At 44.9% G+C, this 27,187-nt stretch overlaps 1 protein-coding gene across 3 annotated transcripts in view; it reads right to left on the bottom strand.

The window, feature by feature from the left end:
* Positions 1-2,217: 2,217 nt before the first annotated feature.
* LOC105474673 (RNA binding motif protein 28) overlaps positions 2,218-27,187 on the bottom strand; it is a 55,197-nt gene continuing 30,227 nt past the window's right edge. The window contains exon 18 of one of the 3 annotated variants that reach the window (XM_071094543.1): positions 2,218-2,483. In XM_071094543.1, coding sequence (XP_070950644.1) covers positions 2,292-2,483 — 192 coding nt within the window. In that variant the 3' untranslated portion in view covers positions 2,218-2,291. Of the gene's footprint in view, positions 2,484-20,480; positions 25,137-27,187 lie in introns of those variants that run through there. The other 2 variants (XM_071094542.1, XM_011729504.2) reach the window with 2 other exon arrangements.

Below are 27,187 nucleotides of genomic sequence, written 5' to 3'. Positions count from 1 at the left end.
TCAATGTCAGTTTCCGGGTTGTGATATGGCACCACAAGATGTTATCACTGGACAAAAGGCATAAGAGATCTCTGCGTCATTTCTTACAATGGCATGTACACATACAATTATCACAAAAATCAGATAAAATTACAATAAATAAATTGTATTCTAAAGTAAGGTTAAAATATATTAAACATATATATTAAAATAAATTTAAAATATTGAAGGATGTCTGGGTTGTTTCCAATTTTTGGCTATTACAAATAAAACTGCTATGAACATTCATATGTAGGCTTTGAATGAACATTAAGTTTTCATTCTCTGGAATGAATGTCTGAGAGTGCAATTGCTGGGTCATTTGGTAAGCAAACTAAAAACTCATCACTTCCTAATTATTTCACTACATTTCCCTCCTGTCTGTGTCCTCAAGATTATTTACATCTATTGTATCTATCTGGTTGCTGACTGATGTTACGTTGGTATTTTGTTGTTGTTGTCATTGGTTCTGTTTTTGTGATGGATTACACTTATTGATCTGCATATGTTGAACCAGCCTTGCATCCCAGGGATAAAGGCAACTTCATTGTGGTGGATAAGCTTTTTGATGTGCTGCTGGATTCAGTTTGCCAGTATTTTATTGAGGATTTTCACATTGATGTTCTTCGGGAATATTGGCCTGAAGTTTTCTTTTTTTTGTTGTGTCTCTGCCAGGTTTTGGCATCAGGATGATGCTGGCCTCATAAAATGAGTTAGGGAGGTGTCCCTCCTTTTCAATTGTTTGGAGTAGTTTCAGAAGTATCGGGGGAACCCACTCCCAATATTTCAATGTAGGTTCTTTCTATTTTCCATAAGTGTTGGCTGGTCTGAGAAATAAAGAGAAAGAGTACAAAGAGAGGAATTTTACAGCTGGGCTGCTGGGGGTGACATCACATAGCGGTAGGACCATGATGCCCATCTGAGCTGCAAAACCAGCAAGTTTTTATTAGGGATTTCTAAAGGGGAGGGGGTGTACAAACAGGGAGTAGGTCACATGCTTTAAGGGGCAAAAAGCAGAGCAAAGATCACATGCTCCTGAGGAAACAGGGCAAGGACAAAATCAGAACTTCTGATAAGGGTCTATGTTCAGCGGTGCACGGATTGTCTTGATAAACATCTTAACAGAAAACAGGGTTTGACAGCAGAGAGCCAGTTTGACCTCAAATTTACCAGGGCTGGGGTTTCCCAATCCTAGCTTACTACTGCAGGAGACCAGGGCGTATTTCAATCCTTACCTTAACCGCCTAAGACAGACACTCCCAGAGTGGCCATTTATAGACAGCCCCCCAAATGCAATTCTTTTCCTAGGGTCTTAATATTAATATTCCTTGGTAGGAAAAGAATTTAGTGATATCTCTCCTACTTGCATGTCCAATCACAGGCTCTCTGCAAGAAGAAAAATATGGCTTTCTTTGCCCGACCCCACATGTAGTCAGACCTTATGGTTGTCTTCCCTTGTTCCCTAAAATCGCTGTTATTCTGTTCTTTTTCAAGGTGCACCGATTTCATATTATTCAAACACACATGTTTTACAATCAATTTAACGCAATCATCACAGTGATCCTGAGGTGACGTACATTCTCAGTTTATGAAGATAACAGGATTAAGAGATTAAAATAAAGATAGGCATAAGAAATTATCAAAGTATTATTTGGGAACTGATAAATGTCCATGAAATCTTCACAATTTATGTTCCTCTGCTGCAGCTCCAGTCGGGCCCTCTGTTCTGGGTCGCTGACTTCCCGCAACACAGAATAAATCGTTTCAGCTCCTTTTTGTACCTCTGGTAGAATTTGGCTGTGAATCATCTGGTCCTGGGCTTTCTTTGGTTGATAGGCTATTAATTACTTTTTTTTTTTTTAAGACAGGTTCTCACTCTGTCACCCAGGCTGGGGTGTAGTGGCATGATCTCAGCTCACTGAAACCTCCGCCTCCCAGGTTCAAGTGATCCTCCCATCTCAGCCTCCCGAGTAGCTGGGATTACAGGCATATGCCATCACAGCCAGCTAATTTTTGTATTTTTAGTAGAGACGGAGTTTTGCCATGTTAGCCAGGCTAATCTTGAACTCCTGGCCTCAAGTGATCCATTCACCTTGGCCTCCCAAAATGCAGGGATTACAGGTGTGAGCCACTGAGTCTGGCCTCATATTCATATTCTTGTGGGAATACTTATACCACAAGAATGGGCAAACACTACAAATCAGGGCTTTCCCCACCTCCTCTAGAGCCTGTTGTTAAGCATCTGCCAGCACACCACGGGGATGGCCTGCTTGTCAGAGTCTGAGGATGTGGAGTGTGGTCTTTAAGGAAGACGGAAGCAAGAGCTGAACTAGGAGCAGCAGGGTTGCTGGATGCTGCTGCAGGCTGAGCTGAGGGAGGAGACCACAGATGGACAGGGCCAGGCCTGCTGGCATTAGCAAACGCCATTGGCTGCATTTGTTGAGGACTGGAGTTTTGTCAGGCGCCTGTAAGGGAAGAACAATGGGGAGAGGGAGTTTAGAATGGAAAGAGTTAGTGCTTGGCACTGGAACATGGATTTGAGATGGAAAGGGAGAAATATGGAGAAACAGGGATTGAGGGATGGTGACAGCATGGAGGTGTCCAGGGGCTGAAAGTCCCAAAGAGCCAGAGGCACAGTGTGTCACAGGTAACAGAGCTGATCTGCTAGAGTGGAGGCTGCAGTCAGGTGCACGGCTGAATGTGTTGTTTCCTGGCAGGCAGGTGGCCCCTCCAGGTGTACAGCATGGTCGCCGCTGGTATGGGCTGAGGCAGAAGGAGGAGAGGGCCCTGAGGATGAGGAATGAAGGAGATGAGTGGTCAGGAGCTGGATGGGATGTGTCAAGGGAAACTAATGTGTAAGGCTTGAGGCTGTTTGGGGGCATCATTTAGTGATACTAAATGTCTCTATTTTAATCAATAAGGCTAAAGAACTTGATTGAGAATCTCAACCACCCCAGGGACCAGGCTAAATGTCTCCATTTGCAAATCTTAAATTGTCATAAGAGTCTGAAATGATCAGACTCTTCAGAGGTGTCCCAGATCACAGGACAAAGGGCACCCAAGAAAATGAAGAGTGGCTGGGACAGTTCACAGGGCCCAACCCGGCTGGCAGCCGCACACAGCTCCTGGCCTGAGTGGCTGCTCACGGGGCTAATCTGAGAGAAGAGGCTTCAGAGGAAAGGGGTTGTTGACCAGAAGGCAGGGAGTGGGACCAGATCTCAACTAGAAAAGTCTGATCCCTCCAAGGACCCAAATGGGGACCCAAGAAATTCTCTCAGTCGGCCCAGAGAGTGAAAGAATGATGAAGGTTCTTTCACATGTTTTCCTTACTCAAATGTGAATTTGCTATATATCCAGCCCAGTGTCTCATATAGAGCAGGTCCTCAATGAATATTTGTATAATTAAGCAAAATTGATTTTAAAGAAATAGGGAGAGTGTGTGTGTTTCAACCTATCAGTTGGGGACATGATATGTTCCCCTTCCAGACAGATTTTAAATTTAAGGGGCATATGTTCTCAGGATCTCCTGGGGCTGTGTCACAGAAAAAATAACTTAAAAGAAAAAAAAACTTAAAATGGAGAAGGAAGAAGGTATCAGTACAGTTAACTCTCTAATAGAGGACTCCCAGCTCTCAGTTGATGGTTTTCTTCTTCTTCTTTTTGTTTGTTTTGTTTTGTTTTGTTTTTTGTTTAAGGGGTGGGTGTTGAGACAGAGAGCCATGACTTTTGAGCGGTCATGATCACAGCTCACTGCAGCCTCCACCTCCCAGGCTCACACAAGCCTCCCATCTCAGCCTCCTGAGTAGCTGGGTCTACAGACGAGCGCCACCATACTAGCTAATTTTTAATTTTTTTTGTAGAGATGGGGTCTTACTATGTTGCCCAGGGTGGTCTCAAACTCCTGGCTCAAATGATCCTCCTGCTTTGGCCTCCCAAAGTACCGGGATTACAGGTGTGAGCCACCGCATCTGGCCCAGTGGATAGCATTCTGTTATCTTCATGGAGAATAGGTGGGAAGAGCCTTCCTTTGCTTCTTAAATGATCCCTGACCCTGCTGTGCAGCAAGTGCAGCTGGCCACACATGTAGCCCTCACTCAACTACTGCAACAGCTCTGAGTGCTGGGCACCGTGCTGAGCACTTTCCAAGTAGCTGGACTTGCTTCAGCCTCACACAGCACTCAGAGAGAAGGTTATTACCATGTCGTATGTAAATCAGCACCTTCAGGTCAGAGAGGCTGCAGGGTGACACCACTGGCCAGGGTGGGCCTGAGCCACCAACCTTCTTTCTATCCTGAGAGCCTGGGCCCACCACCCACCTTTGCCAGCCACAAATGATGGACTATAGTCACAGCAGTCGCCCTCTTCTCATCTGCTTGGAGCTGGTGCCCACCGATCCCTTTGGACAAACACCTGCCCCTCTGGTCACAAAGTCAAATCACTCTTTTGTCCTGTAGGTAGAGGCAGGGCATGGAAAAACCCACAAATTCCACTTTAAAAAGAACTTCATTTTGCAGCAAAGGGAGGGGCGGAGGGAGGAGAGAAGTATAGAAAATGATTCAGAAACAGCTGAACTTTGAAAAACAGAAGAGAAATCTCTCAGGCGCTGGCGGAGAAGTGCAGTTTTAAATGAAGCCATGCCAAGGGACTGAAAAATTGCTTATGAGCAGAGGACATCGGCTCAGGGAGCTGCTGAACTGACAGGGCAGAACTGCTGGGATGACAGTTTGTTCAGCAGCAGCAAAGGAAGCTCGAGCACACTCTTTCTTAGTCACTGGATTTCAGGAGGCCACTGAATTCTACAACCACTAAATAACATGACCACGAAATATGATCAATTCCAAATATGATAGCCATTGAGTCCTATGGTGCTGATACCTGAAACTAAATACTAGAATAACTAAATACTATAGACATGAAATACTACGCATCCTAAATACTACAGTCACTTAATTCTACATCCACGAATACTGTAGCAACTGAACGTACATCTCAGACATAAAATACTAGTTGTTATAACTCCAGTACACTCGGCTGAAGGAAAAAGAGTAACAGTCTTGACTGGATGTGGTGGCTCATGCCTGTAAAGGAGCCTGGGAGGCCTAGGAAGGCAGATCACCTGAGGTTGGGAGTTTGAGACCAGTTTGGCCAACATGGTAAAACCCCGTCTCTACTAAAAATACAAAAATTAGCCCAGCGTGGTGGTGCATGCCTGTAATCCCAGCTACTTGGGAGGCTGAGGCAAGAGAATCACTTGAACCCGGGAGATGGAGGTTGCCGTGAGCTGAGAATGCACCACTGCACTCCAGCCTGGGTGACAGAGCCAGACTCCATCTCAAAAAATAAATAAATAAATAAATAAATAAATAAATAAATAAATAAATAAATAACAGCTTTGGTCCCTGAATTCACCTGTTGGCCCTGCAGTCAGTTGGGGCTGGAGGAAGGAGGAAAGGAGAAATGTACGATGAATTCAATTCAATTCCATGCAAGGCCAGGAGCCTCCCTCTCCTTCCTAGAGCCTCCACTGCATGACAGCCTTTGTCTGGGCCTGGCAGTCGTCTCACAGTCCCCCAGTCCCTGCCCCAGTCTAGCTTGGGAAGGGGTGTAAAACTGCTTTCCAATGTGGCTGTTTCTTTGACACATAAATCTGATGGCAATGAACTCCCAGAAAGGGCCCCGCAGTCCAGCAAGAGTGGTAGATGCTGGGGGAGGAAAGGAGAAAGGTTTCCGGAAAGAGTGATTGCTGAGCTGAGAATCAGCTGGAAGGAGGAGAGAAAAGATGCCATTCTGGAGAGAAGCACAGAAAGGAGAAATCGCATATGAGTGGCAAAACCTAGCAGAGTTCTATGTTGCTGAAGCCTGAAGTTTTAAGTTAGAAGAACAGGGAAATTTGGTCAAGCAAGCATGGACCCAATGGGCAGAGCTCTTAGTGCATCAGGCTAAAGTTGAGCCTTTGTTCCGCAGTTGATGGCCAGCCACCGTGAGGCTTTAGGTTAGGGAGAGGGCGACATGCCTGTTAGGGAGGCGACCCTGGCCAAGGCTGGAGTTTGAGATGGCTGGTGTGGAAACCAGGGTACCCGTCCAGGGCAAGGAGATTGAGAATCTGGACAAATGTGCTGGCAACAGGCAGGTAGAGGTGGGGCGGTCTCAGGAATTATTTAGGAGTAACATTTTACACCCTCCCCAAGAATCGGCAGAGCTTGGCCAGCGACATGGCATAGAGGTGAGAGTGGAGAAGCCTCCGACAACCTGAAGCATCTACTGTGGATGACTGTGGATCATGGTGCTACAAACCGGAACAGATGATGTAGGAAAAAACTCCAGTGAGCTGGAAAGTGTTTCATTTCCCTGTATTCCTGCATCAAAAACCTCCCTAAAATGTGGCCTTAAATAAGTTTATTATTTCTTATGATTGTGTGGGCCAAGAAATGGGCAGGGCTCAGCGGGGCAGTTTTGCTCCACACAACTTTACCTGGGGCCATTCGCCTGGCTGTGCCCAGCCGATGGCTGGGCTGGAAGGTCCATGTGTCCCTCACATGCCCAGCACCTTGGTGCTCCTCCACATGGCCCCTCTCTTTCCAAGTGGCTAGCTTGGGCTTCCTCACAGCATGGTGGTCTTAGGATAGCTGAACTTCTTCAATGGGGTGGCCTCCCAGAGGGTGTATCCTAAGAGTCAAAAGCAGATGCTCTATATCTTCCAAGTCCTAATCTCAGAAATGACACAAGGTGACTCTGCCACATTCTATTGGGTACAAGAAGTCATTGATCCAGCCCATATTTAAGAAAAGGAAAAACAGCCTCCATCTCTGAGTGGAAGGAGTAGCAAAGAACGTGTGGTCATTTTAACCCAGCACAGTGGGTGCTGTGAACGCTGTGAGGTGCAACCCAGGTGCCCCTTCAGAATGGAGGCATTTGGTTCCCTGAGGGCATATTGGCTGCTCTTACCTGGGTCCCTCTCCAGGAACTGTCCTCCCCTAAAGTCACACCCCCTCTCCAAGGAGAACCACCATCCAGTGACTGGTGGGTGCGAGTGTACCAGAGCCCAGCTCCCAGAGTCTCTTTGGGACAATTCTGAAGGATCATCTCAGCTCTAGGGCTATGGGACCGGCTGATGGCTCTGTGTGTCAAAGTACAAGTTCTCCCTCTGCCTGGTCTGCTTTCCTCACTCCCTTCGGATGCTGCTCCCGAGTCCTCCCCAGTCATCTCCTGCACTTAAATGCACCTCCCAGCATTTGCCAAGAACCTGCCCAAGGCTAAGGAACCTGACCTCCACCAAAGGGCTGAGCTCTGACTGGGTGTGTAGCGGTTGGACAGCCTCTGGAACAGTCAGAGCCTCTGCAGTGGGCAGGGTTTGGGAGGCTGGAGGCTGGAGTCTGAGGGAGACATCTGGGCCTGTGATGGAGTCAGTAGAGTAAGGGGATCGGGAGGCTGAGGTGAAAACCACGCGAACATTTACTCAAACAATCTGCTAAAGTTATTGTTTGTTTGTTTGTTTGTGTGTTTGTTTTTTGAGACAGAGCCTCACTTTGTTGCCCAGGCTGGAGTGCCATGGCATAATCTCAGCTCACTGCAACCTCAGCCACCTGGGTTCAAGCGATTCTCCTGCCTCAGCCTCCTGAGTAGCTGGGGTTACAGGCGCCCGCCACCACACCCAGCTAATTTTTGTATTTTTAGTAGAGATGGGGTTTCACTATGTTGGCCAGGCTGGTCTCAAACTCCTGACCTCAAGTGACCCTCCCACTTCGGCCTCCCAAAGTGCTGGGAATACAGGTGTGAGCCATGCGCCCAGCCGAAATCCGCTAATGTTGATTATCTGGTTGTTTCCAATTTTCATTATTATAAATATAATACATGGCCTGATACCTAAATTCTTTCATTCACAGCTCTGATCACTTTTTTTTCTCATATTTTTAGAGACAAGGTCTCACTAGGTCTTGCTAGGCTGGTCTTGAGCTCCTAGACTCAAGCAATCCTCCTGCCTCAGCCTCCTGAGTAGCTGGAATTACAGGTATGCACCACTGCACCTGACTCTGATTCTTTTTTTAGTGAAATATTTTGAGTGAAATGATTCATCGCTTGAGTGAAATGATGAATTAAAGAATATGAGCATTCTTGAGGCTACCAGGATTTTCCAAGGCCCCTTTGCACACCGCATTTACACGGCATTCTCCTGCAGCCAAATTCCCTAAATTCACAAGAGGCCTGATTTAGGGAAGGTCACTGATTCAGCCAGAGAGTTAATTATTCATTTGAATTGGTTTGTGCAAAAAGCTCCAGAGAGCCCACAAGAATAAATTGAAAAGCTATTAGAACTAACAGGCAAATTTAATAAAGTGGCTGGATGCAAAATTCAATAGCTTCCTCATCAACTAGCAATAACCAATTAGAAGATATAATGGTGGTGGGTGGACGGGGGAGCAGAGATAGCAAGAACAATAACAAAAACACCTCAGATCCACTGCACCAGTGTTAGAAATGGAAACTACCTCTTATAACTTTGTAGACTTTTTGAAAACCCATGAAACAATTAATTAGATGGGAAATCATGCCATGTTCCCAAAGGAAAGGCTGCATGTACTATAGAGTTGACCTGCAGGTTGAACAAAATCCAATTAAAAGTCCAAGGAGATTTGCTGCTTTGTTGTTGTTAAGCATGCCACAGTTATTCTAAAGTTTACTCAGAAGAAATGCATAGGCAAGAATAGCTGAAAAAAGAAATGTAAAGATGAATGAGGAGGAATTTTGCCTTATCAGATATTAAATATACAATAAAGCTAAAATAATGAAAATAGTGTAGCCGTGATGCAAGAATTAGCAGACACATCAGTGAGGTCATATCTACAAGCAGGAGTTCGTGTACAAGAGGCTAGTGTCTAATGGAGATGGAATCACGCTGCTGTGAGGCGAGGTGGCATTATTTGGTAAGTGGTACAGAGAAAATTGGTTAACGATTTGGGGGGAAATACTCTCACATCTCACATTCAAACAAGTACATTCCACGTGGATGAAAGAGTTAAACGCTGTTATGGGTTGAACTGTGTCCATAAAAAAAAAGATATGTTGAAGTCCTAACCCCCGGCACCTCAGAATGTGACCTTATTTGGAAATGGTTTCATTCCAGATGCAATTAATTATGCTAAGTTGCGGTCATAGGAGAGTAGGGTAGGCCCCTAATCCAATATGACTTACATGCTTATAAGATGGCATGTGGAGACAGAGGCAGGGACTGGAGCTCCATTCTGCTACCAGCCAAGGAAGTCTGGGGCTACCAGAAGCTGGAAGTGGCAAGGAAGGATCTTTCCTCTATGAGTTTCAGAGGGAGAGGCCCTGCTGACCCTTGATCTCAGACTTCCAGCCTCCGGAGCTGTGAGACCAACATTTCTATTGTTCCAAGCCACCCAATTTGTGGCACTTTGCTACAGCAGCCCTAGGACACTAATACAAATGCCTAATTATAGAACCATGTTAAAAATTCAGAGGAAATATAGGTTTAAAAAAGTATATACTGTACTTGCAAAAGCAGTAAGAAACTTTGGGAATGATAGCAAGAAGAGTCTAAAAAATTTAAAAAATAAAACATTTTTTAAAAGTAGTAAGAACTTTATAAGCATAAAAGCAATGGAAAAAAATCCAAAAGGAAAATCAAACTTTACATGAAAAATAGGTTTACCAAAACTAAAAGGTAAACAGCAAACTTGCAAAATGACAACATTGCCACTATTCTTTTTTTTTTTTTTCTTTGAGACGGAGTCTCGCTCTGTCACCCAGGTTGGAGTGCAGTGGTGTGATCTCAGCTCACTGCAAGCTCCACCTCCTGGGTTCACACCATTCTCCTGCCTCAGCCTCCCAAGTAGCTGGGACTACAGGCACCCGCCACCACGCCTGGCTAATTTTTTGTATTTTTAGTAGAGACGGGGTTTCACCGTGTTAGCCAGGATGGTCTTGATCTCCTGACCTCATGATCCACCCACCTCGGCCTCCCAAAGTGCTGGAATTACAGGCGTGAGCCACCGCACCTGGTCTTGACAATATGGCCACTATTCTTAATGAGTAAGGAGAACCTTAAAACCCCACTAGAAAACTGGGTGAAGAAGACTAGGCAAGGTGGCTCATGCCTGTAATCCCAGCACTCTGGGAGTCCGAGGTGGGCGGATCATCTGAGGTCGGGAATTTGAGACCAGCCTGACCAACATGATTGCATGACTGCACTCCAGCCTGGGTGACAGAGCAAGACTCTATCTCAAAAAACAACAACAAAAAGATGTTCATCCTTGCATTATTTATAGTAATGAAAAATTAGAAACTGCCTCAGTGTCTAAAGGGAATCATGGCACATCCATGTGATGTTAAATTATGCAACCATTAAAGGTGGTGATTTCATTGTATTTAATGACACGGAAAATACAATTAAATGACATGGAACATTACACATATTTAATATTACATGGAACATCGATGTAATGTTAAATTATGCAACCATTAAAGGTGGTGATTTCATTGTATTTAATGACATGGAAAATACAATTAAAATGTAAAATTAGGCCGGGCGCGGTGGCTCAAGCCTGTAATCCCAGCACTTTGGAAGGCCGAGACGGGCGGATCACGAGGTCAGGAGATCGAGACCATCCTGGCTAACACGGTGAAACCCCGTCTCTACTAAGAAATACAAAAAATAGCCGGGCGAGGTGGCAGCGCCTGTAGTCCCAGCTACACGGGAGGCTGAGGCAGGAGAATGGCGTGAACCCGGGAGGCGGAGCTTGCAGTGAGCTGAGATCCCGCCACTGCACTCCAGCCTGGGCTACAGAGCGAGACTCCGTCTCAAAAAAAAAAAAAAAAAAGTAAAATTAAAGAGCTCAGTATTATATGCACAGTATTATTAGCCAAATTTTATAAAACACATATCTACAGGGGAATAAAAAGGGTTAAAATCAGCCAAAATACTTATTGTTTCCTCTGGATACCATGATTTATAGATGGTTTCAATTGTTTTCATTCCAGTAAAATATATATAACAAAATTTACCACTTTAACCATTTTTTAATATATAATTCAGTGGCATTAAGTACATTCACAATATTAGGTAACCCATCACTACTATAATTTTCCAGAATTTTTCCTTTCATCTTCCAGGACTTTTTCATCTTCCCACGCTGAAACTCTGTACCCATTAAACAATACCTCCCTCCCCACTGCCCCTTACCCTCAGCCTCTGGTAACCTCTATGGTACTTTCTGTCTCTCACAAATCGGCCTAGTCTAGGTACTTCATACAAGTGGAATCATATTATATTTTACCTTTGTCTGGCTTATTTCACTTAGCACAGTGTTTTTAAGGTTCATCCATGTTGCAGCATGTATCAGAATTTCATTCCTTTCTATGGCTGAATAATGTTCCATTGTACATAACTTAAATACCCCATTTTGTTCATCCATTCATCTGTTGATGGACATTTGGGCTGTTTCCACTTTTTAACTACTGTGAATAATGCCAGGAACAGTAATGTACAAGTTTATGTTCACATCCCTGCTTCCAGTTCTTTTGGGTATATACTTAGAAGAGTGAAATTCCTGGATCATATGATATTTCTATTTTTAATTTTTTGAGGAATAGTTGGTTTTAAGTTTTTTAAATTTTCTTCTGTGTTGCAGGAAGTCAGGGACCCCGAACGGAGGGACCCAGCTGGAGCCATGGCAGAGGCATATGAATTATGAAAATTTCATGGACATTTATCAGTTCCCAAATAATACTTCTATAATTTCTTATGCCTGTCTTTACTTTAATCTCTTAATCCTGTTATCTTCATAAGCTGAGAATGTACATCACCTCAGGACCACTGTGATAATTGTGTTTTCTGTACAAATTGATTGTAAAACATGTGTTTGAACAATATGAAATCAGTGCACCTTGAAACAGAACAGAATAACAGCAATTTTTAGGGAACAGAGAAGACAACCATAAGGTCTGACTGCCTGCGGGGTCAGGCAAAAAGAGTCATATTTTTCTTCTTGCAGAGAGCCTATAAGTGGATGTGCAAGTCGGAGAGATATCACCAAATTCTTTTCCTAGCAAGGAATATTAATATTAATACCCCGGGAAAGGAATGGATTCCTGGGGAGAGGGCTATAGACGGCCACTCTGGGAATGTCTGTCTTATGCGGTTGAGATAAGGACTGAGATATGCCCTGGTCTCCTGCAGTACCCTCAGGCTTATTAGGGTGGGGAAAAACTCTGCCCTGGTAAATCTGTGGTCAGACTGGTTCTCTGCTCTCGAACCCTATTTTCTGTTGTTTAAGATGTTTATCAAGACAATACATGCACAGCTGAACATAGACCCTTATCAGAAGTTCTGTTTTGCCTTTTGTCCTGTTCCCTCAGAAGCATGTGATCTTTGTTCTGCTTTTTGCCCTTTGAAGCATGTGATCTTTGTACCTACTCCCTGTTTTACACCCTCTCCCCTTTTGAAACCCTGAAAAAAAACTTGCTGGTTTGAGCCTCAAGTGGGCATCATGGTCCTACTGATATGTGATGTCACCCCCAGCGCCCAGTTGTAAAATTCCTCTTTTTACTCTTTCTCTTTATTTCTCAGCTGGCCAACACTTATGGAAAATAGAAAGAATCTATGTTGAAATATTGGGGGCAGGTTCCCCCAATATTTCTGTGTTTTTCAGATTCTCTTTACTGAGCATGTATTATTTTTATAATCTGAAAAAAATGAACATATTTATTTTCAAATGCCTCCCATTGCTTTTCTTTAAATATACAGAATATATTCTTTACATATAAAGCACAGCTCCTTCAGAGCCAAGCAAAGGATCACTCATTTTCCCCTTAACTGAGAGCAAGGGCTGCGCATGAACAAAATGCCTGCTTTAAAATGAACCCATGGCTGGGCACTGTGGCTCACACTTGTAATCCCAGCACTTTGGGAGGCCAAGGTGGGTAGATCACTGGAGCTCAGGAGTTCGAGACCAGCCTGGGCAACAAAGCGAAACTCTGTCTCTATAACAAATACACCAAAAATTAGCTGGGCATGGTGGTGTGTGTCTGTAGTCTCAGCTATTTGGAAGGCTGACGTGGGAGGATCACCAGAGCCCAGGAGGTCGAGGCTGCAGTGAGCTGTGATCACACCACTGCACTCCAGCCTGGGAGACAGAGTGAGACCCTGTCTCAAAAAAAAAAAAAAATTTACCCAGATTTGTTTTCATCAGGTATGGTAAGATGACAGACACAGAGAAAACTCTCTTTGCAAGAAGAGTTTGTTACACGGTTCCCAGGAGGAGAGGTATGTCATGCCTTGCAGGGCCACACAGGAGAACTCGGGTCAGCCAGGAAGCAGAGGGGGTGAGGGAAAAGCATGGCCCAGCGCCTTTAATGTAGTTTCCAGCAGAAAGGCAAGGCAAGGCAGGGAAGCAGGTTTAGCATTGGCTGGTCTGTATAACTTTGGCAGGCCCTGGCTATAGGGATGGTCCCTAGTTGTCCCATGCCTGGCCCTGGAGTGATTTAGGGCAAGGGGAATATAGGGTTGGTGTGTCAGAGTTTGATAAAGGAGGTGATTGGGGGTATGGGTTCTGGATTGACTAGTTTGTATACGAAAGGCACGTTCAGTCAAGTTGTTTACTATCTCCCCAAAGTAGCTAGCCCTGGGAGGGGCAGTCCCTCCAGGATAATGCATCGTAAAAACAGCAACAGCACCTGATTAGTATAATGACATATGTTTCTCTTCACAGCAGTTTGTAATAGCAAAGGTTGGAAACCTTTGAATGGGATTTCCATCACATAAAGAACTGGTTACGTAAATTATGGTACACTGATAAAATCCAATGAGGCTCCCTTCAGAGGGAGGCACCCTCATGGCCTAATCACTTCTTTAAGGCCCCCATCTCAACACTATCACATTGGCAATAACTTGAATTTTGGAAGGGACACATTCAAACCATAGCAGAGATGTAATCAAATTAAGATGAAGTCATGGGGCTGGGCCTAAGCCAATATGACTGGTGTATTTATAAGAAGAGGGAAATTTGGACATAGACCTATAGACACAGGGAGAAGATGGCCATGTGACAACGAGGCAGAGACTGGAGTGATGCATCTATATGCCAGGCAACACCAAGAATTTCTTCAGAAGGAACCAACCTTGCCAACACTTTGATTTGGACTTCTAGCCTCCAGAACCGTAAGGGAATAAATTTCTGTTGTTTAAGCCACCCAGCCTGTGGTAATCACAGTAGCGCTAGCTGACTAATATAGGCCCTTTCTCGACTTGCCCTAGAAGCCCAGGTTTCCTTGCTACAACCCTGGCAGAGGCTTCGGCACATTTCACCCCCGCTCTGTGATTGGTTTTCACAAAGAAGCTCAAAGTGGAGGAATGATCTCTGGACATGAAACCTGAGGACCATGCAAGCTCCTTCCTGCCAGAGGCTCTGTTCCGGGTTCTACCTGGCCTGGACTCTGAGGGCTCTGAGCAGGGGAGGTTTAGAACCCAGCATGGATCAAATACTTGCGACAAGTCAGCACTGATAGCTGGAATGTGAGCTCCCAAGTGGCAGAAGCTCAGTCTGCTCAGGACCATCTGCAGCTCCTGGGGGAGCACTGGCACAGAGGAGTGCACAGTTAATACTCAGTGAATACCAGCTGGCTGAATGAAGGGTAACCTATCTCGAGCCTGATTTTCTGATCCTTCAATGAGCATGCTAACATCATCCAACCCCTGACCTTGAGGATCAAAGATATTAATGCCCACTAAATGCTTTTTATGATGCCTGGAAGCAACTGTTATCAATACCGCGCCATGCTTTAGTAAAGAAGGCTGTTCCCTTAGAACAAAATTGGCAAGTGGGTCTCACCTCCCATGCTGAATCCAATTGTTGGGTGTGGTTGCATGGATTGATGTCAAAAGCCTCCCGAGGCCCGGTCTGGGCCAAATGCAGGGGCTGTCATGATCCCTTAGCAGTGTTTGCTCTGGAAAAGGAGGAACAGGGGCCCGGGTGCCATCTCCTCACAGTGCTCCACCCCTAGGGCCTGCTTAAATGACACAGCCAGCTCCTGAAGAGAGACAAGACACATTCTCTTTCTGCCTGCAGTTGTGAGGAAAGAAGGGGCACCAAGGAGGGTGGGTCACCCCGGGAGCAGAGCCTGGCTCATATCCTGGTATCCCTGCAGAGGCTGGAGGTGGGGCCAGCGCCACCTGAGGACATGCAGCCTTCCCAGGATTCTGGTATGTGTTCCCACCCCTAGCAGGAGAGATGTGGAAATTAGCCAATCACCCTGGAAGTGGGCAACCAGTCTTTCTCCCCTTTCCTGTGAATTCACTCAGGACACTGGGGACAAAAGGCATCACAGACCCTATCTCCCGTGCTCTTTTACAATGGCTATTTCATTTAGTACTAGGGGGCTTTTTGCCTCTATTTTATGAATGAGCAAAGAGGACTGGAGGGTCTGAGTGATTTGTCCAGGGTCATCCTCTGTCCTTTGGCTTTTACCTGTGTCACTGCAGCCTCCTGGGGAGATGGCTGTGAAAGTGGGCAAAGGGTGAGTTTCAGCTTCACGGGGCTGCAGCATCGGCAGCCTCTCTTGCCTGTCCGTCAGCACTGACAGGGGCAGCACCTGGCCTGGCACAAGGCTCTCTGCTTCTTGCCCTCAGGACTTGGAGTCTCTTGGGAGGAGACTCAGTCTTTCTCTCGGTTTCTGCTTTTGTCCCTCACCTTCCTAGAGTAGCTCAGATCAGTTCACACTCCTCTACCCCCGACTACCCAGGAAAGGACATGATCCCTCATTAAGTAAGACCCAGCTATTGCCTAAGGGTCACTGAGGGCCTCAAAACCCACAGGTTCTGTGGCAGGTACCTGGGATCCCACTTGGCAGGCCTTGCCCTGGCCCAGACATCACAGACCACTCTCACTGCACTGGCTATTAAGTGCCTGCTCGATACTAGGGATTCCTTGGGGGTGGCCAAGAAAAGGAAAGACACCCCCACAGGGAGGATGGGCCCAAAAACAGACTTTCCATGGCTCTGATGAGGGGTCCTGAGAGGGGTCCTTGGTACTCTATCGAAGTGCAAGTCCCTGAATCTGTGTTCCAAGCTCTGAAAATGCAAGAGGTTTGGGGCAAACAGTGAGTGTCCTGTCACTGAAGGTCTGCAAGCAGAGGGGTAAGGGACTGCTCACCTCCCACAGATTTCCCTTCTGTCTTCTTCTGGGCCTCTGGGCCTGAGACAGGCATTTTACCTGATAAGATCATCCTCAGCACATACCTGACACATAGTAGGTGCTTGGTAATTGTTAGCTGTTGTTATTAACCATTATGTGAGTTTAGAGTGCCCATCCTATTGCAGAGAGGGAGAGAGCAGAGACAAATGGTGATTCTAAGAACCTGTCCCCTTCCCTGGGACTCACTCCAGTGGCTGGTCGTCAGTTGCACCCACACGCGGCTGGCTGCGGGCAGGAGAGCTGGGCTCATTCGTGCTGGCAGCTGTCCCTGCAGATGAGGATCGAGGGTATGTGACTGCCTGAGCAGCCACTTCAATCCTAATGTCCCTTTAATAGCTCTCGTCAAATTGCCATGGCTCTCCCCAGAGATTTTCATGGTTATGGAAAATAAATAGCCATTATCTGACCTCCAGGGGAATGAGGATGTCTTCAGAATTCGGGGAAAAGCAGTTATAAAACTGAGCAGAGCCAGCCCACCCTTTCCCTATTAGGAACCTCTAAGGGAGTCCTAGCTACTGCCTAGGAAATCACAAAATAAATGTATTCACTCCTCAAACTCTCTTTTTTCATCTATTAGTATGTATATAAGTACATTTGGCTTGTGGTAGACCAGGAGAGAGCAAAAACAACTACAAAAATATGTAATGATTAATTTGTCCTGGGGTAGTGGGAAAAGAAGCTGATCAAGTAAAGGGTTTAATCCTTTTATTATTATTATTAGTTTAGACAGGGTATCACTCTGTTGCCCAGGTTGGAGTGCAGTGGTACAACCATAGCTCACTGCAGCCTCAAACTCATGGGCTCAAGCAATCCTCCTGCCCCAGCCTCCCGAGCAGCTAGGACTACAGTGTACACCACCATACAAGGCTAATTTTTAAATTTTTGGCAGTTTCACTATGTTGCCCAGGCTGGTCCTGAACTCCTGGCCTCAAGGGATCCTCCCATCTCAGCCTCCCATAGTGCTGGGGTTACAGGTATGAGCCATCAAGCCCAGCTGGAAGATTTAAAAACGTTTCAACATCCAAAGAATGTGAGAATGAAAATGCCCTTCCTTTTCTTACCACCTAATTTGGAAAAGAGAAACTATTTTTTTAATCCCAAAAACATTTGGTATAGCTGGCAAAAAGTGTTCTGTTCTTATATATGAGACAGTTCCTGAAATAGGCCCTAGAGACAGTACTCAGGGCCGAGTGGGACCTTGCTCTGGTACTAGCTCAGGTGGCCAAGGGATTTCAGGAGAGGGTCTGGACTTCCCCACATCCTGCTTTCATCAGCTGTAAGACTAGGTGGTGACACCTGCTTCTCAATGACCTTCACCAGGCTTGCTGGGAAGGTCATCTAAGAGACGTGAAAGGGTGCTGAAGATGCAAAAGCCTAAGCCAGGCGGTCCTCCTTGGCCTGGCCTCATGGAAAGGGGCAACGCCCCAGTCCAGCACACAACCAGGGTCTCATGATGACAGTTCTGCAAAACTGGTCCTTGGCTGGTCCTCCCTTGCCAGGATAAGATTGTGCAAAGCCCCACCCACAGGCAGCTGCTCCAGGTGTGGTTTGAGGGCTCAAAATTCCTTCCAACTAAAAGTATCTTTCCATCCCTGTTGGTATAGTGGTTAGGGGAAAAAAATTAAAAGAAAATAAACAATGTATTTTCCACATCAAGATGCCTGAACTTCCCATAACAGCTGTCACTTTGAGAAGCCATAAGAGAAAGTGCCAGGTCTCCATAGGTCATTATTTTTACCAGGCAGGGTCAACTTCCTCTATTAACACCGATGCACATATCAGAAGCTACCCATGAAAGGCCAAGGGCCTACAGCAAAGCTCCCATGACTGGAAAGTATTTAAGCATAAGGAACAGAATAGTTTCAAGGGAAGGGTAAGAAAGAGAGTCTGGAAGGCTGGGCAGAACACTACTTGGACAACTGAAAAAGGAAGTGGGGACATCCCAAAGAGTGGGCTGGCCACTCCTAGAACCTGTATGAGCAGGAAACAAAAAGCATTTATGGCTGGTAAATGCTTAACAACTGGTTCTCCGGGATAAAAATGTATATATGTACAGAAATTTATTATAAATTTCATTGATAAAAAGGATGCACAGCACAAATTTATAAATAATAAAATATACAATGCCATTTATTGTAATTCTAGAAAAGCTTTTTACAGAATGCTTTCGTTGATTTTTGCTGACTCTTGTATCCAACCTGTTTGCAATTCAACCATGATATGACACAATCAGACTACAAATAAATGTTTGTTACGATATGATTCAGCAAAGCAGTCACTCATTTCACGGAATGGATACGGGCTGTTAGTCAGTGGAAAGACACATGAGATGGTTCAGTGCTAACTCACCCTTCTGACAGAAAATGCCAGAAAGTTTACATCCCATTGACAGGCTTGGAGTCTTGAGTACCATCTGGGTGGGTGGAGCCGGCACCGGCATGATACCTCTCCACTGCTATCCTGATGGAGATGGGGCATGTGCTTCCCAGGGCCACTTGCCAACCCGGGGAGGTTCTCCATCTTGCTGGTTTGGTGAGGGAGGCTACTTTCAGATTTCAAGTGGACACTGCTGGCCTGGATGGGGCTGAGGGGCTCTGCCTCTGAGAGGTGTTCTTCACTTTGTGGCATTACCTTTCTGAAGTAGAGCAGGCCTGCTTTGCTCCACAGAATCCTGCTGCAGAGCTGAGGGCTGGACAACTTCATGTTCTCTGGCAACTGATGGCCACTGTAGTACTGGAGGAGGGATGTATGTCAGGGCACTTTCAAAAGTATGTTACTAGAAAGTTGTGCATCATGGCCGGGTGTGGGGGCTCACACCTGTAATCCCAGCACTTTGGGAGGCCGGGGTGGGTGGATCACCTGAGGTCAGGAGTTCGAGACCAGCCTGGCCAACACTGTTGAAATCCCGTCTCTACTAAAAATACAAAAATTAGCTGGGCGTGGTGGTGCACACCTGTAATCCCAGCTACTCCGGAGGCTGAGGAAGGAGAATAGCTTGAACCTGCTGGGTAGAGGTTGCAGTGAGCTGAGATGGTGCCACTGCACTCCAGCCCTGGGAAACAGAATGAAACTCTGTCTCAAAAAAAAAAAAAAAAGAAAGAAAGGAAGTTGTGCATCAATCCTGTCGTCTCACTGTAAATAGCGTAAGAACAATATTCTGGCCCCTCCCTCCATTTGAGGTGCCAGGTTCTATGACAGGGTCTTCCCCACCATGGACCAGAATACAAGATAGCATTTTTTCTGCAGTAGTATCCAAAGCAAAAACTTCATCAGAAGGATGGCATTGGAGTCTAGTTGAAAAGTGTGTGCAGACAATTGAGTGTCAGATCCAGGGGAGAGAAAAAGGGGGAGGAGAACTGGGGAGACAAGTCGAGAGTAAGGAGATGAAGGGACATTTGAGAATCTGAATTTTTTCTTTTTTTTTTTTTGTAGAGATGGGATCTTGCTATGTTGCCTAGACTAGTCCTGAACTCCTGGGCTCAAGTGATTCTCCCACTTTGACCTCTCAAAGTGCCAGGATTACAAGGATGAGCCACCATGCCAAGTCCAGGGAACCTGTTTCTCACAGCTGGGTTTCTTGCACATCCAGACTTCACAATCCCTTCCTGTGCATACAGACTGGCAGTCCCTTGGGTAGCAGGAGGACAGGAATGGGATTGGCTTTGGCCATGGGGCAGATTAAGCAACATCTGAGGGGAGTTGCTAGTGGACCAAGGCCCAGACCACAGTGCAGGGAAGAGGAAGAAAAGGGGTGGAAGAGTGACAGGAACTGACATTTTTTGAGCAGTTACTATGAGGAGTAAAACTGGGCAAGAAAGAGAAAATACATAAAACAAGGACAGGTTGTTCAGCATCTCTTCAGGAGATGACTGTCTGGTACTTCCTTTGCCACCATTATTCTCAATCACCAATCACTAAGCACAGTCATGTACCAGGCCTGGGGACTGGGACTATGAGAGCTAGTTCTTATAAGGGGCTCATGATCTACCTGGGAAGACAAGACCTAAAGAAATGACAAGTAAGCCACAATGGCATATGCTTTGTCAAACCAGAGGACACCAATCAGTAAGTGTGCCAGGGACTTAGAGGAAGGGGTCACAAGCTGTGGGATCACTGAGGTCCCCAGGGAGATGTCAGGCCTTGAGCCAGAACTTGAGTGCTGGATGGCACTTGAGTGGAAAGGAGGGGCAGAGAGACTGTCCAGATTGGAATGGACAAGGCATAGCAGAAAGTACATAGATGGTATACTCAAGACACTGTGAACAGCAGTTTATTATTATTTTTTCCTTCATCCTGTCTTCTGGGGTCCTTAGGAAATGACTCTGTTGTCCTTCACAAGCCCAGCTAGGCCCTGGAACAAATGGCCTTCAGCGAGTTCAGCAGTATGAAACTCCTACTACGAGTAAATCAATGTTGGGTGTTGTGGGGTATGTGGAGAAGTGAAAAAAAAATAGTCTCTTCCTTCAAGGACAAGAAACGATTTTCCCTTTATCAAATGTCCAGGAAAGGAGACTGTGGGATGACACTGTGGCAGTGAAGTCTCACATCTGATAAAAGGCAGTGGGCTCTGAGCAGCGTGCACAAGTTTAAGAAACACTGGATTTGCCATCTATCAAGATGCTCCATTTGGGGGTGGTCCAAAAGGTCTTTCAGTGACTCAGCAGTTCTCTTCTCAGAAGTGGTTCCCAGTCTGTGCCTTCCAATCTTCCCAGTATATTCCTTTATCAGCACAAAAACTCATGTACAGCCAATGACCAGTCCAGAATCAGATGCCAAAGTAATCAGACTATACCAGTAGCCCACCCCATATCTGGTCACTGAGTAAGACATCACAGACTCTGCAAATAATCCTAGAAAGGAAGATGTACCAGGACAAGAACGAAAGAACCAAAACAAGGATGTAAATAACTTCTAAACTGGTCAGCCTTAGACAAAAGGAAATCTGGAAATCTCGACTTGGCCTGAGAGAAACCTCATCCTAGCCCTTAAAATGCCAATTAAGGCTGAGTTGAAAAGGAGTTGGGCATCACCAGAGACAAACTGCAAACAAACTTAGCTTAGGCACCCAAAGTGTGAGATGTGGTTATTTCCATGAAGGAGCAGTCTATGGAGAAGTGCAGGAACTTTCAAAGCTGCATGGGCAGAGCTGCTTCTTATATGACAGAATTGGTAGCTGCCTGTCACTTCACAGTGGGTCACACAAATATGAAGCAGAGAACTGGCTGTGTGGGTCAGCGGGAGAGCTTAAGATTGCAGATTCTGGGGAATCAGCACTCACTGTGACACTCACTGTCTCCTCAGACAACTGAAGGATGATGAGAAGGGGATCTCTGGAGCCTTGACCTTCTGGGCTCCGAATTTCTAGTTGGAAAACCTCTTTTCAAGACAAAAACATGCCAAAGTACATTTCAAAGTATTTCGAAGAATGAATCACATGCCCTAACTTTATAATAGAGGAAGGCACAGATCTCATTTCTGTGACAGGTGAAACATAATCCTTGCCACAGGTTAACTCCAGAGGGAGGAATTATACAGCTGAACAGAGCAGAGTCTTAGAAACTACAAACTAACCAACCAATAAACAAATGAGGCAAAGAACAGCTGTACATTATCTTAAGATTCCTTATTTAAAGGTTGTATCTCTAAGCCAGGCTATTATATAATCAAGCAGGAAAGTATTACTAAAACTTGATAGTTTTGACTGGTGGCCTTGTCTTGGATGTTAACAAAAAATTTGCTGTTGTTTTCAAAATAATAGAGATGGGGGTCTCACTGTGTTCACCAGGTTGGTCTCGGACTCCTGACCTCAAGCAGTCCTCCCACCTCCCAAAGTACTGCAATCACAGGTGTGAGACTCTGTGCCCACCTGTTGTTTTTTAACCAAGCAGCCTGTAACTCAGCTTTCATGTTAATTCAAAAAACTCCATTTCCTGACACATCAGGCCCTGAAGTGAAGGTGAAGTGAGTACCACTCTCACTGCACTAAAATTCCCAAGGCAAGGGGTCAATGGAGCTGACCAAATAACCCACGATAAGGTGTTCCAAAGGAAGACACCATATGTGGAATTTGACTATTAAGAAAGGGAAGATTCAACCTCATTTAAAGAACTCTTTAAAGAACTGTGCAACAGCTCTCCAAGCAAGTGAATGAGGTTTTAACATACTGAGTTACTCAAGTTGTTACAAGAAATATTTGGATCTAAGAGAATCTGGCAATGTTATCTGAATGAACATCAATTTTGATCTATCCTAAGAGTTAAGATATATTTTTGAATGTTAAAGATATTTTTGTACTAGGAAAAAAAGGGTGGTGAGCAGATGGAGAGCTGGCCAAGGAAAAACGGATCAACTGACTGGCAGGTTATAACTATTCTGACACCCTTAATAAAGTCCCTTACTTCCTCCGTGCTGTACAGACCAGGCTGGGAAAGACATGTTGCCAGGCTGTTGTAAGAATGTTTGACAGCCCAAGTCATGTCTCGAGGTGAACTTGGAGATAAATCACCTGTCCTTTCGATCTCTCCAAAAGGTTTAAATATTTCCATGGCCTCTCCTTCATCCATTTCTAAACCAATCAAAAGCACTTCAGAATATTCATGGGTTCCCCAAGATATTGCAATGAAATAACCATGTCTCTACCAGGTGCGGTGGCTCACGCCTGTAATCCTAGCACTTTGGGAGGCCAAGGTGGGCAGATCACAAGGTTAGGAGTTTGAGACCAGCCTGGCCAACATGGTGAAACTCCATCTCTACTAAAAATACAAAAATTAGCTGGGTGTGATGGCAGCACCTGTAATCCCAGCTACTTGGGAGGCTGAGGCAGGAGAATCGCTTGAACCCAGGAGGCAGAGGTTGCAATGAGCCGAGATCATGCCATTGCACTCCAGCCTGGGCAACAGAGGGACACTCTGTCTCAAAAAAAAAAAAGGAAAAGAAAAAAAGAAAGAACCATGTCTCCAGCTCAGCAACGGTTCTGTCAAAGCATTATTTGTAACACTCAACTAGACTAAGGAATCAAGAATTTTGGGTTACACTCCCAACTTTTTCTCTTGCCTACCGAGTACTGTTTCTTCCTTTCGTACCTTATTTTTTTCATTCAACAAATATTTATTCAATATTTACTATGTGCCTGGGTCAGTACTAGGCACTGTGTCTACAGGATTGAACAAGAGGGATAAAGTCCCTCTCACAAAGCATACATTCTAACTGGAGAGACAAATGATTTCAGATAGAGATTAGTGCTAGAAAGAAACAAATGATTTCAGATAGAGATTAGTGCTAGAAAGAAACAAATGATTTCAGATAGAGATTAGTGCTAGAAAGAAACAGGGAAGCAGGCCACCACACGTGATGGCTCACGCCTGTAATACCAGGACTTTGGGAGGCCGAGGTGGGCAGATTGCCTGAGGTCAGGAGTTCAAGACCAGCCTAGTCAACAAGGTGAAACCCCATCTCTACTAAAAATAGAAAATTTCGCCAAGAATGGTGGCATGCGCCTATAGTCCCAGCTACTTGGGAAGGTGAGGCGGAAGAATCGCTTGAACCCAGGAGGTGGAGGTTGCAATGAGCTGAGACAGTGCCACTGCATTCCAGCCTGGGTGACAGAGCAAGACTGACTCAAAAAAAAAGACGAAGAAGAAACAGGGAAGCAGAATTCAGTAAGGGGGCAAGATAGAGGGGATGGGAAGAAAAGCCCTACTTTAGATAGTCTGGGAAGAGTTCCAGGAGGAGGCGACAAATAGTGAAGATCTGAGTCACAAGTAAAAGAAGCAAGGGAAAAACTCTCCAGGCAAAGGGAATGGATACAAAGACTCTGAGGTGGTCAAGAGTCAAGAGATGGAAGGAAGGCCTGTGTAGCCAAAAGTGAATGAAGAAGAGAGTGGATAAAGACAAGCAGAGGTGATAGGGCTGGAGAGCCCAGGGAATCAAATGTTATAGGAAGACAAGATTTCAATCAAAGTGAGATGTCAAACCCCTGGAGTTTTTTAGTAGGTGTGAAGCCATCTTAAGGGGCAGACTTAATGAGGATCAGGTGTCCTCATTAAGGAGGACTTAGAGAGCTAGAGGGTACGATGAAAAAGGAGGTGCCCTATGAGAGAAATGCAGGTCATCACTAACCAGGCTAGTGTCTTTAGGCCACTGCAGACCGATTCAACTGGAAATCCCCTCATTTGACAAACACATAAGTGCTGCTCTCTGCCAGGCCCCACCTCCCCCCATTCTTTTCCAAGTGTCTCTGCCTGCAGTGATTAGGTTAGAAAGCATTTCTCTCTGCTTTCACTTAGTTCCTGCAGCGTGTAAGACTACAGAGCTGAATTAGGACTGTCAAAGGATGTTCATACATAATAAAGGAGTCACACATATTAGAAATGACATTGTTACTAAAAAGCCACACAATATCTCATTTAGAGAATATGCTTAACAAAATATACATCTTAAAAATTCAGCACTCCAGAATGCTTTTTCAATTGTTTCCATTTGAGAAATAAAGAACAAAAATTGGTAATAATTATAGACACAACTTCATACAATAATCTGGATAATATGCAAGAAGCATCATGATGTCTTTCAGATATTTCTCTTTGTGGCTAACGAACCACTCATCAAAGGATGGACCAAAGTTCAGATGTACACAGTCCAGGGTGCCTCCCAGCACAGTGGCAGTGCCCTCGGGGATTTTCTTTCCCTCAGTGAGAGACATAGGGGATGGGGAGGAGCCCAGGAGTGTCACCAGAAAGCACACAACCCAGCTTCTTACCCAGCCCGCTGGCATCATCAATTATCAAACCATTTGCTCCTCTTTGCAAGAGGTGCTCCTTTAGAAGGTCCCAATAATTTCTGCTTATATTGTTCGACCAGCTGGTTGAAGCGGGTTTCCGTCTTATTTCCCTTAGCTTTTTTCCTAGATACCTACAAGTGAAAGGATTAGAAACATAATATAATCGATTTCAAAGACTATATATCACCTTACCCTCAGGCCACCCAAGAGAGAAAGTAAGTGTACAGAGATCATGTCTACCAGAAAGGGGTAGGTTTCTGGAGAGAGACCCTTAGAGAGAAAGGCTCAAACAGAATCATCCACTGGTAAGAAATTAGACCAACAGTGCACAGGGAGCAGGGCCTGACTAACTTCCCTGTCTAACACACTGTGTTGGGGGCTCAAGGGCCTCTCTCACTCTAGCTTCCAAAGCCTCACTTTAGCCTCAAAGCAGATAAGCCAGCACAGAATCTGGCCATTCTTGCTTGCCCATTCCCTCCCCAAGAACACTGCTCATGGGATTTCAGAGATCTATAAAATAGTATGGTATAGGTCAGAAACTTCCCAGACACAGATTTCTTGAGTAGGATGGGAAGCTAATGCTGCTTTTACCCTTAAAGGAAAGAGACTAGGAAAGGGGAGAAGAAAGCTTGACTTCAAGTATTCAAGAATGTAGGACCACCGTTTTCTACTAAAAGGAACTAGGGCTCCTTGGGAAAAATGGCTAATGTCAGGACTGGGGAAGAGGTACCTGAGCTCAGCCTGGACATCTTGCACTAGAAAGCAAGGATATTACCAGACAAACAGGCCACATCAGAAAGACTCAGAAGCCAACCTGCAGGGGCTTCTGCCAGCCTTAGACAGAGTAAGAATAATGACAGTATTTGAAACACATCAAGTATATGAAAAGTCAGGATTTCATAATACTAAAAAATGAGCCGGTATGGCAACAGCTCATTACTCTGAAAACTAATACAGAGAGAAAGAAAAAAAAAAAAATCAAGCATTTATCCTGTCTTTCCTATACAAATGATATTTTGTGGTAACCAAATAATTGACAAAGGAAGATTTTTCTTTCTAGAGTTCTATTTAAAAATGCAAAAGGACAGAAGTTTAAATAATCAGCATTCTGTAACCCATAATGAAATAATGGATCTGGTAACACTCATCAATAATTGCTAAGGCTATTACATGAAAGGCTAACTGGGGACTTCATCAATGGAGGGACAAGGCAGACAATCCTCAAATCTACTGATCAATCTCAGAATCACTAAAAATGGGCAACCAGGTAGTATGTGCCTCAGGTGATGTAAAGAAACACACACACCACCTGTGAAATACTCTAGTCAAGAAAACTGAACTTGAGGCTAGGCATGGTGGCTCACGTCTGTAATCCCAGCACTTTGGGAGGCCAAGGCAGGCGAATCACCTGAGGTCAAGAGTTCGAGGCCAGCCTGGTCAACATGGTGAAACCCCGTCTCTACTAAAAATACAAAATTAGCTGGGCATGGTGGTGCGCACCTGTAATCTCAGGTACTCGGGAGGCTACTCCGGGAGGTGGAGGTTGCAATGAGCCAAGATTGTGCCATCGCACTCCAGCCTAGGCAACAAGAGCAAAACTCTATCTCAAAAAAAATAAAAAAAAAAGAAAACTGAACTTGATCAAGCTACCAGACCGAACTACCTACCAGGTGACAGGCAAGATGGGGTGTCACAGAAACAAGTTAAATGACACCACAAGGAAGCAAATGGCTAAATTAAAAATGTAACACAAATGACCTGGTTTCTCCAATAAATGAATAGCATGGAAAAAAGGGTGGTAAGGGAAAATGGATATTAGAGAAGAAAAAAATGATTTAAGAAATTAAAAATCCAAGTATAATGTGTGGACTTCGGATCCCGACTCATACTAACCAAGTATAAAAACATATTTTTCAGGCAAATGGGGAAATTTTAATATGGCTTTAATGTATCATTTGTGTAGTAGATGATAAAGGGCTTATTAGTTTTATTAGATATTATAATGGCATAAGGTGTGTATGTTTAAGGCCTCATCAGTTAGAGATGCAATCTGAGGTTTTTCTGAGCAATGTTTCATTTTCATATGAGACACATTTACATGTGAAATGGGCTTTGCTTTAATATATTCTAGTGGGGAAAGCATGTTACGGGGAATATGTAAACAAGGAGACTGCTGAAACAG

This window comes from Macaca nemestrina, chromosome 4 (assembly GCF_043159975.1).
Source record: "Macaca nemestrina isolate mMacNem1 chromosome 4, mMacNem.hap1, whole genome shotgun sequence".
Lineage (NCBI taxonomy): Eukaryota > Metazoa > Chordata > Mammalia > Primates > Cercopithecidae > Macaca > Macaca nemestrina.
The sequence above is the reverse complement of the archived record's forward strand: the minus strand, read 5'-3'. Positions and strand labels throughout refer to the sequence as shown.